Genomic DNA, 14,376 nt, shown 5'->3' on the forward strand with positions numbered 1-14,376 from the left:
TACATATATTGCACAAAAAGTCGTATAAATAACAAAGCTCGATTTATTAAATGTTTTTTGCAATATACTAATATATAAAGTTTATTAAGTTATTTAAATTGATTATATTATATACTTTATATTTTTTAAATAAATATTTAGAAGTAAAGACAAATTAAAGATTTGAATAAAAACAAGTAAAAAAGATTATTGAGAAATATTTATTTTTATATTTAATAAAAATACATGATGTGTTTTTTTATTTACCTATTTTTCCTTTTCCTATATTTTACCAAGATTAAATATCTAAATCGGTTCATAATAATAACAACACACACACACACACACACACACACACACACACACACACACACACACACATGTAATATATGTATTTAACGTAATATGCACTATTAATATAAATATATAAGCAAATGAATGTTTCAATAATAATTAATTATATAAGAAAACTAACCGATTTAGCCCCAATTATGTATAATCTATTCATCTATATTTATATTTCTCATAATTGGTTTTATATTTATAAATTAAAACAAAATAACATGATGTGAGATCCAGTTAATATTTTGTTGTTTAACAGAAATTGATAATCATAAATTATCAATTTAAAGTAAAATATATATCCGTTTTATATCAAAGTCTTAAAAACTTTAAATTAATAACCTGGCTTATAACAATATAATAAAATGTATTATAGTTTTTCTTATTTACATTGTTTATTAAATTTATTTAATTTCTATGTTTGATAAATTAAACTCAAACATGTATAATATCTAGTACATATATATTTAGAGTTTATACCAATACAATAATTTGTAAAATTATATATTAGTCAATATTAATGTATTGATTGTGAGGAAATTTATTATGCCATTTGGATCTCATTTCATATCATATTTATTTTGAATATGTTACATTGCTCTCATCCCTATTTGTAATGAAATTCAAATGACGGTTTCGGTTTCAGTTTCGGACGCGAATAATACTAACGTAATTATATGCCTTAGATTTTTTTCGGTTAGAAAATATTATTCATTACGAATTCTACAATCGTCATTTACATGTTTTTATTTTTATTATTCTTATCATTTGATTTGTTTTATTATGTAACTTTAAATTCTATTAGATTCTTGATATATAACTTTTTTTTTAATTAAGTCAAAAATTAGCATCGGTATTGAGATATGAAACAGTTTCTACAAAATTTCGAGTTGAAAATTAATCACACGTGTTGTAAGAAAATACGATATTTTAAATTAACAATAAAATAGACTTTATCGCAAATTTTCGTATTTTATTGATATTTGAATGGCCCTCGGGATCGAGACGTGCGTATAAAAATTAAACATATCGTTTACCGACATAATTAGTAGCCGATAATAAAAAGAGTCATATCTATACCTCCTTTTTATTTCTGGCTATATTTGGCCAGAATTTCTGACTATATGGTCAGAACTGACATGGAGCAACGTGGCCAGGAACGACGAAAGATAGGTCCAACCTGGCCTGAAGAACAGCAGCTAGGTCAATAATAATATTGACTAAAGGTTTATATAAGTTGATAATGATGTGTTATATATATGTGGTCGCACATAATGAACAGAAATTATATAATATCGTCTATCCCCCCTCTTGTTTTATTTATATATCTTCAAACTTAAATTTTTCAAATTTTCCATCGGATGATTGCGGATTAGATGTTTCACTGCATAAGCACAGAATAAGAAACCGAGTAGGTAGAAATATTTTCAGAATTTGCAAATAGATAGAAATAAAATCAGGACTTACGGGATAGGACTTACGGGATAGGAATACTATGAGAATTTGCGGGTAGGTAGGAATACTATGGGAATTCGCGGATAGGTAGGAATATTATAAGAATTCGTGAGTAGTAAGACTCTTTGAAAATTTTTTTGCAGAGGGAACAAAAATTCGGGTGGGCAAGGAAATTGTTTTAATTTATGACTTAAGAGTTAAAAAAATATATATATGTGTGTATAATATATATTATATTATTTTATAATTATTATGTAGAATAATAATTATATAAAACAATTATTTTTGTATTATTTGGCACTAAATTTAATTGTATATAAATAATAAATATTAAAAAATGAATATTAAAACATAGCAAAGAAAAGAAGATTCAAAATCAGCGGGGATGAAGGATCTCTATAAATTCACCAGTTTTTATGAGGTAATTATGATTAATAAAGATTACAAATAATTTTTGTTACTGTATCAAATAATATGAATTTTATTATTGTTTTATATTATATAATCTTTTGTTACTTGTTGAACTTTGCATTATTAATAATTTTTATTTTATTATAATATGAAATTTATATAAAATATGTTTTATTTGATTATTTTCATATTTAATATTTTATTATATTTATTTTATTACCAAATGTAATTATTTATTCATGAAAATAATTTTATTATAAATATATTATAATTATCAAAGATAATAAATCGGACATAACATAACATTATTGTAATATCATTTCTAATACCAATTTTAGGAGATTTTTTTTCTGTAAATACACTTTCTCTCTCTCTCTCTTTCTCTCTCTCTCTCTCTCTCTCTCTCTTTCTCTCTCTCTCTCTCTCTCTCTCTATATATATATATATATATATATATATAAAATATATTTTATTTGATATTAGATTTTATTTGGTATTAGAAATGATATTACAATAACATTATGTTATGTCCGTTTATTATCTTTGATAATTATAATATATTTATAATAAAATTATAATTTTATTTAATATTATTAATTTTCATGAATAAATAATTACATTTGGTAATAAAAAGTTTGTCGCTGAATACATTACATCGCATCGGCGGTATAAACATGCGAAAGTTCTGACAAAGAAACTCCGTATGACCGTAGTATTTCTTATACATACATGATAAAATGTATCAGAGATTGATTATATGAGATTAAATACACTGTGTGTGTGTGTGTGTGTGTGTGTGTGTGTGTGTGTGTGTGTGTGTGTGTGTGTGTGTGTGTATTGATAATAATGTTAATATTTATCAATATTTTATTCTATAACAAAAGAATTATGCGAACATAAATAGATGTGTCATAAATAAGCATACTTTTGATCGATGAATTGTGGAAACGAATTTCCAATTCAAATCAGCAGAATAATAAAAACTCTCTATAAATTGTTCTGCTTTTGTCAAACAAAATTTTATTTGAAAACGATACTTTTATAATTATAATTTTTTTTATTATAATTTTTATTGATAAAGATTATAATAGAAACGTTTAAATAATACTTAACAAATCTATGAATCACACAATAAAAAAAGTCAAATCAAAAGTAAGTAGTCAATAAGATAGAAGATTTTGAATATTATATGGCGTACGCGAAGCGCGTGTTTTATTATAAAAATGAAATGACCAAAAATTATAAAACAAATGTTAAAAGCTCTTAATAACAATCTATTTATTGATTTAACTAGGAATACAAACAACGAAATGTTTCAACTAAATTTATTGTATAAAAAGTTTAATATTTTTGATAACATCAGTTGACATACGGCTTCGGGTCTTTTTTTGCTTTTCATACTGTTCTATCCGCAAGGTCGCAAGTATGATTCTTTCATCGGCGCTTAAATATCCAAGTAACAGCATGATCCATTGTCATATTACTTTTTGTAATGCGATTCTTTTCTTCAATATTAATTATATTCAAAACAAGTATTTCGAGGCGACGATCATTTTCCATGGCAAGTATTTGGCGCGATTTATTCATTTCATTTGAGAAGCAAAATAATAAGAGACGATAATTATTATATTCGCAATCTTACATATGTCGCTTACTTCATTATCTACATCGATTTAATTGTTTTTGAATAGCTCTTTGAATTTATCACATATCTAGAAATAATTGAGACTTTATTATGTTACAATTTACAATGCCAACAATGATTAATGATTAATGATTAACTTAATGATAATTAAATACAATTAAATACAATTAAAACGCACAATTGTTGTTTTTAAATGAATTATGGCGATCGGTTCTTATTTACTTCACAAAAAATAGAATCAAATAGATTATTCAAACAATTCCTTGAGTATATACAATATTTTCTTTTCTCTTTCAGAGTCCATACTGCCGATTTATAAAAGGTTTCTCTGCTTAAGGCATTCGTTCGGTGGTATTACTAATTCGGTGAATTATTAAAACGTCTCACGTTTACTCAATAATCTAACTAGTCGCCGTTTTGTGTTTGTCTAATAATCTTATCTAAAATTCTATCTACGTCATCGAATTGTTGTATATGTCGAATACAAAAAATGATTCGCATTCGATTCGATACTTAATAAAGTAAATCGTGGCATCGATCGCGGACAACGAGCTATCTCGTGCCAATGGTGAATCATTTGCAGGCAGTGATTCATTTTTACTGTCCTTTCCGATCAAGTTCACACTGGTTTACATAATAGCGAGATGATGTCTCCTATTATTTACATTGCGCTATTGCTAAGTTTGCATTTGTGTTCCATTCGCAATGAGAGATTTCAATAATCATTCTCGACGTTAAAATTGATTTGTGTGGTCTTTATGGTACAATTCATTTCGGGAATACATATAATTCTCTGGGAATCTGTTTCTTTCGACACATTAAAAACGTTACACTAATAAAAAATATCAACATGTCCTAAGATACGAAAAAAGGTTTTATCTCTAGCTTTAATCTCAGGGGAATATAGTTTATAAGACTTCACATAAGACACTCCATATGTACAACTAATACAATGTTTCATTATAATGTCACTTATTTAGTTCGGCACAATTTGTATTTCTTTCGTATTAATCTCTTGCAAATTTAATGCTAAATGAATATAAGAGCTATAAAAATGTGAGCGAGGATATATATATATATATATTTATATTTCTTAAAAATATCATCAATAGCTCACTGCAGAAATACTTGAAATAAATTCAAGTTTTTTTAGCTTTTGATAATATATACCGCGATTTCTTTTTCATATTTGTTATTTATATTTACGGATAGCATAACTATTCTTGTCACATTCAAAAAGTAGCATATATATTATTATTAGCTTCATGTATATAAAACTCAAATTTTTTAAAACAAATTTTTCAAGGATCTCATTTTGTCTGAAGCATACGTGTTTAATTATTAGCAATTTAGAAACAAATAATAGTCCATTGACTATGTGTTAAACGAATAGATAGAGGGATTTTATCATTTAAAAATACAAGTAATCGCTGGGGATATATGAGTACGCAAGTATTCAACAATAGCACTAATTTTTGTTTGAATATAACTATTCATCGAGAAATATCTTTTGATATAAATTTTTGTAAAACTTATATGCTATTTATCCTGGTCTAGCAACATATATAATTTTATCTCACTAACTATATATCTCACGCATAAATCAAAATTATCGTAAAAAAAATATATTGCCAGCCAAATATAATTTACATAATATTATAAATTTATAAAACAATAAAAATTCTAATTAAACATGATTATATTTATTAAATATGTTAATATTTTATTAAGTAAGTATACTTAGAAATGAAAATAATATGAATATAAAAACGTGAGACATAAAAACATAATTTAAATAATACAAAATAAGAGAGATTTAGAAAGATTTAAGAAGATTTAATTAAAAAGGAAGTAAGAAATTATAAATAAATAAATTTATACTTTTAAAATAATAAATTTTAATAATAGTATAAATCGTATAAAGTGTTATTTTTATATAAATCTTTTCATATCAGAACAATGCATCATATTTCTAAGTACAAATTGAAAGTATAATTATTTCACATGTATTAAATTCTTTTAATTCTTAGGGAAGTCGGATTTATGAGAACATATGCATATAAAACAATAACATTGATCTCGTTAGTATTTTTATTTTTAATCGTCTCGCTTTTCCTTCGTTAAACGATCTATATCTGTAAAAGATAATTTCTTCTTACATACAAGAAGAATATGTTCTACCAACACATAACGCGCTAAATCATGTACGGCATTGATTCTGCATTTCTTATTTAAAGCAGAGGTACCATCCTTCCTTGATTATTTCGATAAATTCTTCGATAATATTTAATGTAATTCTATGTAAGTTTTCTAATTACTTCTGCATTTAAAAATTTCACATTTTTATATAATTATAATTTTTACAATAATTCCTTCCAAATAAAAATTCACATATTAGTGTTGGAAAATGGAGAATGAAAAATTAATACACTATAATTGATTCAAATTAGTTATACGAAATTTAGAAGGCATTATTCTACTTGTATTAATAAATAGAAATAATGTTATTAATTTGCCTTATTAACGATAAATTTCGTTTGAATGAACATCTTAGAAAATATTGCAGAAAAAAGTTATCGATAAAAACTAAAAGATTATCGAATAAAGTCTATTTTTGAAAATGCAGGAACAATGTCACTATTGTAAATTTAATCTAGGTAGTTTGTTATAGTATAAAACTCTGCAATATTAAAAGAGTGTAATTTTATTTGCACTGCGTGCATTTTCATTGGACTCTTTTATAAATTATATATAACAACAATGTTTATGATATAGATATAAGATGCATTGGTTTTTATTACCAATGAGCTCTTGAACTTGAGCAAACAATTGCAATTTAAATGTATTCTACTTCTTTATGAGTACATATTTATAAGTACATATTTATATTCGACGCAATTTTGTATCATCACCCGTGAGTGTATAGCAAATCTAAAAGAAGCCTCGTCAAATTACTTTGTACAATGTTTAAAATACAATATTCTTGTGTTTGGGAAAGATTTGATTTTAAATTTGCGATTAGGAGGAAACTTTGAATTTGGAATCTATGCTTTTAGGTGCATACAGGTATTTTGAGAAATTATAGAGGAAAGTACACAAAGTTGTGTGCCTAAGAAAGAAGCAATTTTGTGTCTGAGTGCACAGCTTGTAGCGCGAACACTCACGCGTGAATAATTAATTGTGGAAAACGGGATGGATGCAGGCGCGAATGACGTTAACACTCGCAGAGTGCTTCGCCGTGATTAAACATCTCCATGTATATCGTCGAGAGAGGCGCGATTAGTACCCCGGTTGGTGCTGTAATTAATTTCCGTAATCGATCTCGTCGCAACGAGAGCTAATCGCGGTGTGTCGACACACGCTTTCGTGTATGTTCGCCTCGAGGCATGGAATTCGGATTTCCCCTACGCCATTGCACCCTAATAAGATCAGATTTTTCTTACACGAATCGAGATAATAACCGATGACACTCCGCTCAATGACGTGCTCGTAATAAATGTTTCGTCATGATTCCATATCTCGTACGAGATCTGGCAGGCTCTTGACGCGCATGTATTCGAAGCAGTTCCGTCGATCGTGTCGACGATGACGGTTTGTTCCGTCCATCACGACGTCGCCGCGGTTGTTCTCCTCCACGACGCGCGAAACTCTCCCTCGTGCCAGCGAGGGTACGACGTAGTCTCGCAGATGTCGGTGCATAGACGACGGATATTGTGCTCGATAGTTGCGGAGCATCGGATGCCGGCTTGCCGCCACGCTGTACTAACTGGCGTCGTCCGGAGATCCGAAATCTTCCGTCTGCGTGGCGGCATCTTTGGCTAGAAATTACCATCGATATTTATTATCCAGCAATAAAGTAAATGTTGGAAGAGCTGAATATATTTATGAAGAGTTTTTGCGATAATTATGAAAGTCAATTTAATTTCAAAATAAATGATTTTCTCATTTCTAAAGAATGCACCATTGATATATATATATATATATATCATCATTGATGTGTATATACATATATCTTATATGTGCATACACATCATTTGATATGTACATATATTGTTGTTAATGGAAACTATTTGAAAGTTAAATAAAAAGAAATTAAATTTTAACATTGCAGAGATGACATATCCTACATAACGTAGAACAACGCAGATAGCAGTAAATAATAGAGTAGAAGCATATATTTATGCGACGCGTGTACCTCACGTGGATGCTACGTCACCATGTGCTATATGTCCAGTTTCCCAAGGGAGTGGCGGTGGCGTATTTGCTAATGATAATGAGGAACAACGCGCCATTGAGCATCGTTCCATTGAGCAACGCTCCAAACCTGAAATAAAAGATCGGAATCATAGATAAAAGCGCTGATTACAATAATATTTTGCTATTAATATAAAATTATCGTATATTGATATGCGGTAATCGCACATACAACATATAATTACTTCCACGCAAAATATCATTTTAAATAGGTGCGAAGCAAGTACGCGAATTAATTTGTTTTGACTTCACATGTTACGCTTCGATCGAGCCGATAATTAAATATCGCGACATATTTTCTAGTGCAATATCCACGCAAGCACGATATAATTCCAAAAGGATATCAATTTGATCAAGAGTGCAGATATCGCATTTATTTTATATTTTTTATTTTTGTATAAATAAAGAAATGAACTCTTCATTAAAAAGAGAGTTGTTAAAAAGAGAGGTAATAATTTACTTTATTACGTTGTGTATTATTATTATCTTTTTTTCTCTGAAAATTAAAAATACTATCTTGTGATATTTTTTGATATTGATGAAATACAAAATTGTGATGAAAATTAAACTAATTAAGCGAACTTACGAAAAATTCCTATATTCGTTTTCGATATAAAATTTTAGTGCGCAATTTTAATTCTTTGGTGATAAAAGAACTTGGACATTTCCATTTTCTAGCCAATCTATTTTAATCTAAAATTATAAAGATATTAAAATTTATAAAGATATAAAATTATAAAAACTTTACCTACATATATTTGTCTCAAAAAAATTTATTTATTAATAAGGATTAATTATGCCGGAGAGTAATTGATATTTTGCTTAAATGTTTCGCGGTATGAACGGTAACCCATTATGGGACAATCAATAGCAGCAGCCGTAAGTGCAATGCGATATGTGATTTCAAATGTGATTACGACGCAGTTCGCATTTACGCGTATGTGATGATGCTGATTATTACTAGTGATCACATTAAATCTCCGTTTATGGATGTCACATAGAGCGCGAGAATCCGGTTAATGCTGATAATGGATGCCGTCAAAAGGCTGATTTTCTCGGTTTAATTAGCGCAAAACACTGATTATGTTAATTCTCTCGCTGCCAGTGCGAGATCATTGATGTAAAGGCAACCGGATGAATTCTGTCGTAATTAACATAATAAATAAGAGGTAAAGAGTGTGGGAAAAAATTCATAGGTCGAGAATGTATTATTTTACATATAATAGATTTCAAATTTTTTGTTGGAAAAAGACCGTGTGAATACCTATGAATATATTTTTAAATTTTGATTAAAGAAGTTTTTTAAATGCAAATATACAATTTCAATAATTGATTTCCATTGTTATGGAAATGTCGCCGCGAAACTTAGCGCAGAAAATTTTTTTCGATCGACTGATTTTATTTTTAATATGATATGACATTCCTTTGACATATTTACCTGATAAGTCGACACCCGCGATGCTGCAAACTGCATCTAAGCCACCGGTGCTAGTCGCGCAACAGTGTTGTTTCGTTCCTAACGGTTTAGACCTGCACAGAATCTGCATATAAAAAGGGAATTAAAATTATCCGAATTATCAATCATGATGTTGCATCGATGGTGGAATAATACCTGTCGGCTTGCGAACGATAAATCAATCACTCCAAGTAGAAGCAGATTTTATAAGCTTTATTGATTATCTACACGATAAAGTCAGAATATCTTTTATAAGAACGAATAATGTATAGTTATATCTTAAGCTTCCTGGTGTATGTATAGTTATATCTTAAGCTTCCCTCCCCTCCAATCGAACTTTATCACAATGTATTCATGCATGCATTTATGCATTTTATTTATCAGATTAACGTAAAGTAGCTTCTATAATTGTCAGCGATATATATTGTTGCGCTTTCGTAAACTTTGCGGTACGCTCCGAAATATAATGCTTGAAATGGAACGTCAGTCCTCAAGGAATATTGCTGAATATGCAAATGCACATTTGGTGAACTGCATTTTCCTACATATATAGAATTGTATTCCGAGTTAAGTAATATATTAATAGTTTATAAGAATTTATCTACCTCCCTAATAACGATCTATTAAAGTTATTTTACTCTAAATTAGCATTATGATGAATAACTTATCTAAAATAATTTTATTTTTATATAATAATTTTTCTGCAGACTATTTTTTCTTCTTTTTTTAAACAATAAAATTTGTAGTAATTATTGAAAAATGTTACATTTCATACAGTATAAAATTTGTTTTATTATATGAGGTAATTTGCACATTTATATGTGTCTACATACAAAACATTTTTTTAATCAGAAGAGAATATAAGAAATTTAGAGTATTAAAAATATTACGAATACAAGAATTCGGTACTCACAATTCGATTTGGAATACAATCTTGTTTGAGTCTAATATAAATTTCATGGGCAATATCTAAGGTAGTAAAAACTAAGATTCAACCGCAATATCCGGTATGTGATTCCCCAAGCTATTTACGCTGTTAAGAACATGCTCGTATCTATGCAAAGTGATTCTTATAAGCTGATCGATCTATCGCTTTATCAAAATCCCAACACATATTAAATATTATCGCTTGCATTATAAAACTTAATAAAAATAATATATAAAAGTATATTATTGAATTTTTTGCATATATCTTTATCTTTTTTACGTATGTTGTCCAATAACCATTCTCATTTTTATTATTATTAATAGATACTTTACCGAAAATAATCGATTTTTCTCGATTTCGAGGCAAGATTATTATTTATAACTTTTTAATATTAAATAATTTTTACAAATGAGATGCTGTAACTGAAAAAAATAACACGCGAGAACTAATTAGTATATGCCAACACTTTTAATATTGATTCGATTTCGATTGATTCGAGTCTCTCACTCAGTGATGTAAATAAAAAAATAAAATAACTTGAACTTTTGAAGTGTTCAAATACGCAATTTCGCGTATTTGAAATGTTCGCAATAATCCGCCGATCGATTTCCATTTTTTTAAACGAAAACGAACGTTACACACGGTACAATAGCATAGTGATTTTACTTCGAGTAAAACGAGTAAACTCATTCGTCATGCGTCTAATCGATAGTCCGCGCAGGCCAATTGTAAAGAAATATCAAACATGCTGTGTGAGTACATTTTACTGTACTTGCATGTAGTTTCGCATCCGGCGAAGAGCGTAGAGAGAAGGCCGCGGTGCACTTCGCACGGCGATTAAAGATTTACTGCACGCCGACGAGCTTTTCGGAATTCATGGCCTGTAAAGTCGAAGCGCCAAGATCTATGTGGCCGCGACCGTGCTACGCGACGTAGCTCGCCGTTTCCCCTTGTTCCTGCTGAATCCGAAAAGAGAATTCAGCGAAGAAGAAGGAACCTCTGGATCTGTCGCGGAAACGTACCGGACGCGCTGCGTAACGCATTTTGCACCGGATAAATCTTGTTTTCTCAGCAGGTGCTGTCGTGTTTTCTTGGAGGGTCACGTTAAGTCGTTCGTCTTCATTCGTTCGTCGGCAACGTGAACCGCCATTCCTTTCGAGAAATTTACTGATTCTGTTGTAACGCCGGGCGCACGATTGATTTCGCGGAATAAAAGTGAAACGTGAAATTGCAAGACGGAAAATGCGGAACTGTGATATAACGAAAAGGTAAAGCTAACAGAAGGAAAGGACCAAGTAAATAGAAGAAAGCATTTGCCTTGCGTTTACCTTACGAACTTACTTATCGAACCTTTTTAATCGTATAAATTTTTTTGTTTTCCACGCAACGTATTTCATATTTTGCATATCGCTATCTTATTTTTTTAATCATATTTTGCTGAATTTAAATTTACTTGAATTATAATAGAGAATATAGAAATGTTATATTTTTATAATGTTATATTTTTGTTTTTTATTAGTTATATATTATTATATAACTAATAATATAACTATTATCTATATAAATCCTAATATGATGTACGTAATATGAGAAAGATTTTTATTCTTACAACTCATGTGATTTCTTTTATAAAACAGAAAGCCCAAATTTTTTTATGAATTGGAAAAAATTATTTCTCAGCTGCTAGGTGCATTGGGTTGAACTTTAATGAAGATTTGAAAATATGCGTTTCCGAACTCCCACTCTCACGTAATGAGATTTATATAAAATGTTTCACACGTGTAAAATATGCGTTTCCGAACTCCCACTCTCACGTAACGAGATTTATATAAAATGTTTCACACGTGTAAAATAATGTTGGTCGTAATAGTCTGATGTGTAATTTACAAAAGCTAAACGCTTAGATATTTTTTTAGCCAAATACAAAGAAGCTAAATATATTCGATTATTTCAAAATAATTTTATCAAATAAAAGCATAAAATTAATAATTACTTTTATCAAAAAGTAAATTTTTATTATTGTAAAGCAGACTCGATTCGAAAGACAAATAAAATTTCATAATTTATTTTTTAATTATTTTATTCGTATTTTCTTTTTAAGTTTCTGTTTCTATTTATCATTCCATTTATCACATATTGCAAAGCCAAAAGTTTATTAACAATAAAGCATTTAAATTATAAGCATTTGTAATTACCTTAGTATAAAGAAGTTCTCTCGAAATTCGGCGGAAATGATTGTTGAGCAGCCAATAGAGAAAAGGATTCCAGAAGCTATTGGAGAGAGCCAGCCACGTGGCCAGGAAGTCGAGAAACGGCGGCGGCTTGCTTCCGGTGCAGGCTGCAACGACTTCCTGAATTGTCCATGGTGTGACCATGACGATGAAACCTAAACTCATTGCAGCCATTGTTCGCGAAGCTGAGGTCGACAGTCGTCTCTCGTGGGCGACAAGCTGAAATATGTAAGATGTCTTCTCTATAGTATTTTCAACTCTACATGACAGTCCAAATATAACTTCTTGTGATGAATCTACTTTCTCCGTGAGTCCATACAGTTGAGCTTAATAAATCCACGAATCCGAGCTCAATGTTGCGGATACATACATTCATATATGTATAATTACGTACACACGTTTTTATAAATAATAATGCACAAGAAACATTTAATAAAAAGTGGAAGTAAGATAATTTAGGAATATCTTTCAAATTTGTTTGCAGTTTTGTCTGAATAAAAAATATAATTCTTATGGAAACGAATTGGGAAACGGTATAATATTTTAGATAAATAGCATTTTTATTTAGCATTTTATGATGACAATAGCTTTTTTAAAACTCTTTTTTATAATTGAGTATTAAAATTCAGGGTAGAATGTTATGTATAATTTTACATGCCGTAATATAAAGATTTTGAATAATTAGAAATTTACATATGAATAAAATATAGATTGAAATATACGACAAATTACAAATTATTTAAAATGGGCTTAATGAATGATACATTTATAAGAATATCAGAATCAAATAGCGTAGAATTAAAAAATTTATTTTTAACGGCATTCTTTATACCGACATTTCATTCTTCATTAAGTATTCTTCTCAGAAGATGAAACTCTTTAATAACTCCTTCGACTGATGAATTTTTGAATAGGAAGTTGAGCTTAACGTCAGCTTGATTACCGCCGAGTTTCAGACTTTGACGCTCATATTTAATTACAGTGATCATACCGCGAGCGATATTTGAATAAAAAATTAAACAGAACTGTTTTTCTTTTTATACTGGACTTACGACGTCCCAGAAAATCTAACTTTAAAATCTTACTTCCCAACATCTTTAATATCTCATTACTATCTTGCAAATAATCTTCTTAAAGTTCAAATTTCATCCTATAAAGAAGTTTTAAGTACGGCGCGTCTTTTACGATCACTATCGACATCTCAAATCTATAACACTCTGTCTTTTGATATTCACTAATGCAATTGTTCGGAAGAGTCGCACGGTCGCACATTATCGATATTTCCTTAAAAGCCTGCTGATCCGTCTCAAGAACTTTTGTATCTCAATTACTTTCATAATTCCGTAAATGATTATATTTTATGTCAAGTCAAGACAGATAACATTTTCTTCAATAATACATTACGTTAACTAACATTGTCCTCATACGAAGTAAAAAAATATATTTCCATTCATCGCGAAGCGAAAACATTCTTTTTGAGGAATAAGAGCAGAAAATTAGGATCTTTGAAATAATAGACAGGCGACATTTACAATTAAAAAATTGCATCTAGAACAACGAGAGGGAATTAGGTGGTTTTTAGCGGATGGAAGGTGTGACACTTCACCAGGCGATAAATTTCTCGCATCCCAGTCTCAGAAGCCTAATCTTGAAGACAGACGTAACGTCAAAAAAG

General features: G+C 29.4%; 1 protein-coding gene and 1 long non-coding RNA gene across 5 annotated transcripts in view; one reads left to right on the plus strand and one right to left on the minus strand.

Annotated features, from left to right (window-relative positions):
- LOC148937964 (uncharacterized) overlaps positions 1 to 14,376 on the plus strand; it is a 29,078-nt gene that overhangs the window by 1,107 nt on the left and 13,595 nt on the right. The window lies entirely within an intron of this gene.
- Positions 3,441 to 14,376, minus strand: part of LOC105432487 (trace amine-associated receptor 9) — a 62,332-nt gene continuing 51,396 nt past the window's right edge. For all 4 annotated transcript variants that reach the window (XM_089070744.1, XM_089070743.1, XM_089070736.1 and 1 more), the window contains 4 exons: positions 12,666 to 12,920; positions 9,525 to 9,627; positions 8,028 to 8,156; positions 3,441 to 7,650 (listed from right to left, as the gene is read on the minus strand). In XM_089070744.1, coding sequence (XP_088926870.1) covers positions 8,029 to 8,156; positions 9,525 to 9,627; positions 12,666 to 12,920 — 486 coding nt within the window. In that variant the 3' untranslated portion in view covers positions 3,441 to 7,650; position 8,028. The remainder of the gene's footprint in view (positions 7,651 to 8,027; positions 8,157 to 9,524; positions 9,628 to 12,665; positions 12,921 to 14,376) is intronic.

Source organism: Pogonomyrmex barbatus, unplaced genomic scaffold (genome assembly GCF_055798465.1).
Source record: "Pogonomyrmex barbatus isolate J1 unplaced genomic scaffold, ASM5579846v1 scaffold1, whole genome shotgun sequence".
NCBI classification, from domain to species: Eukaryota; Metazoa; Arthropoda; class Insecta; order Hymenoptera; family Formicidae; genus Pogonomyrmex; species Pogonomyrmex barbatus.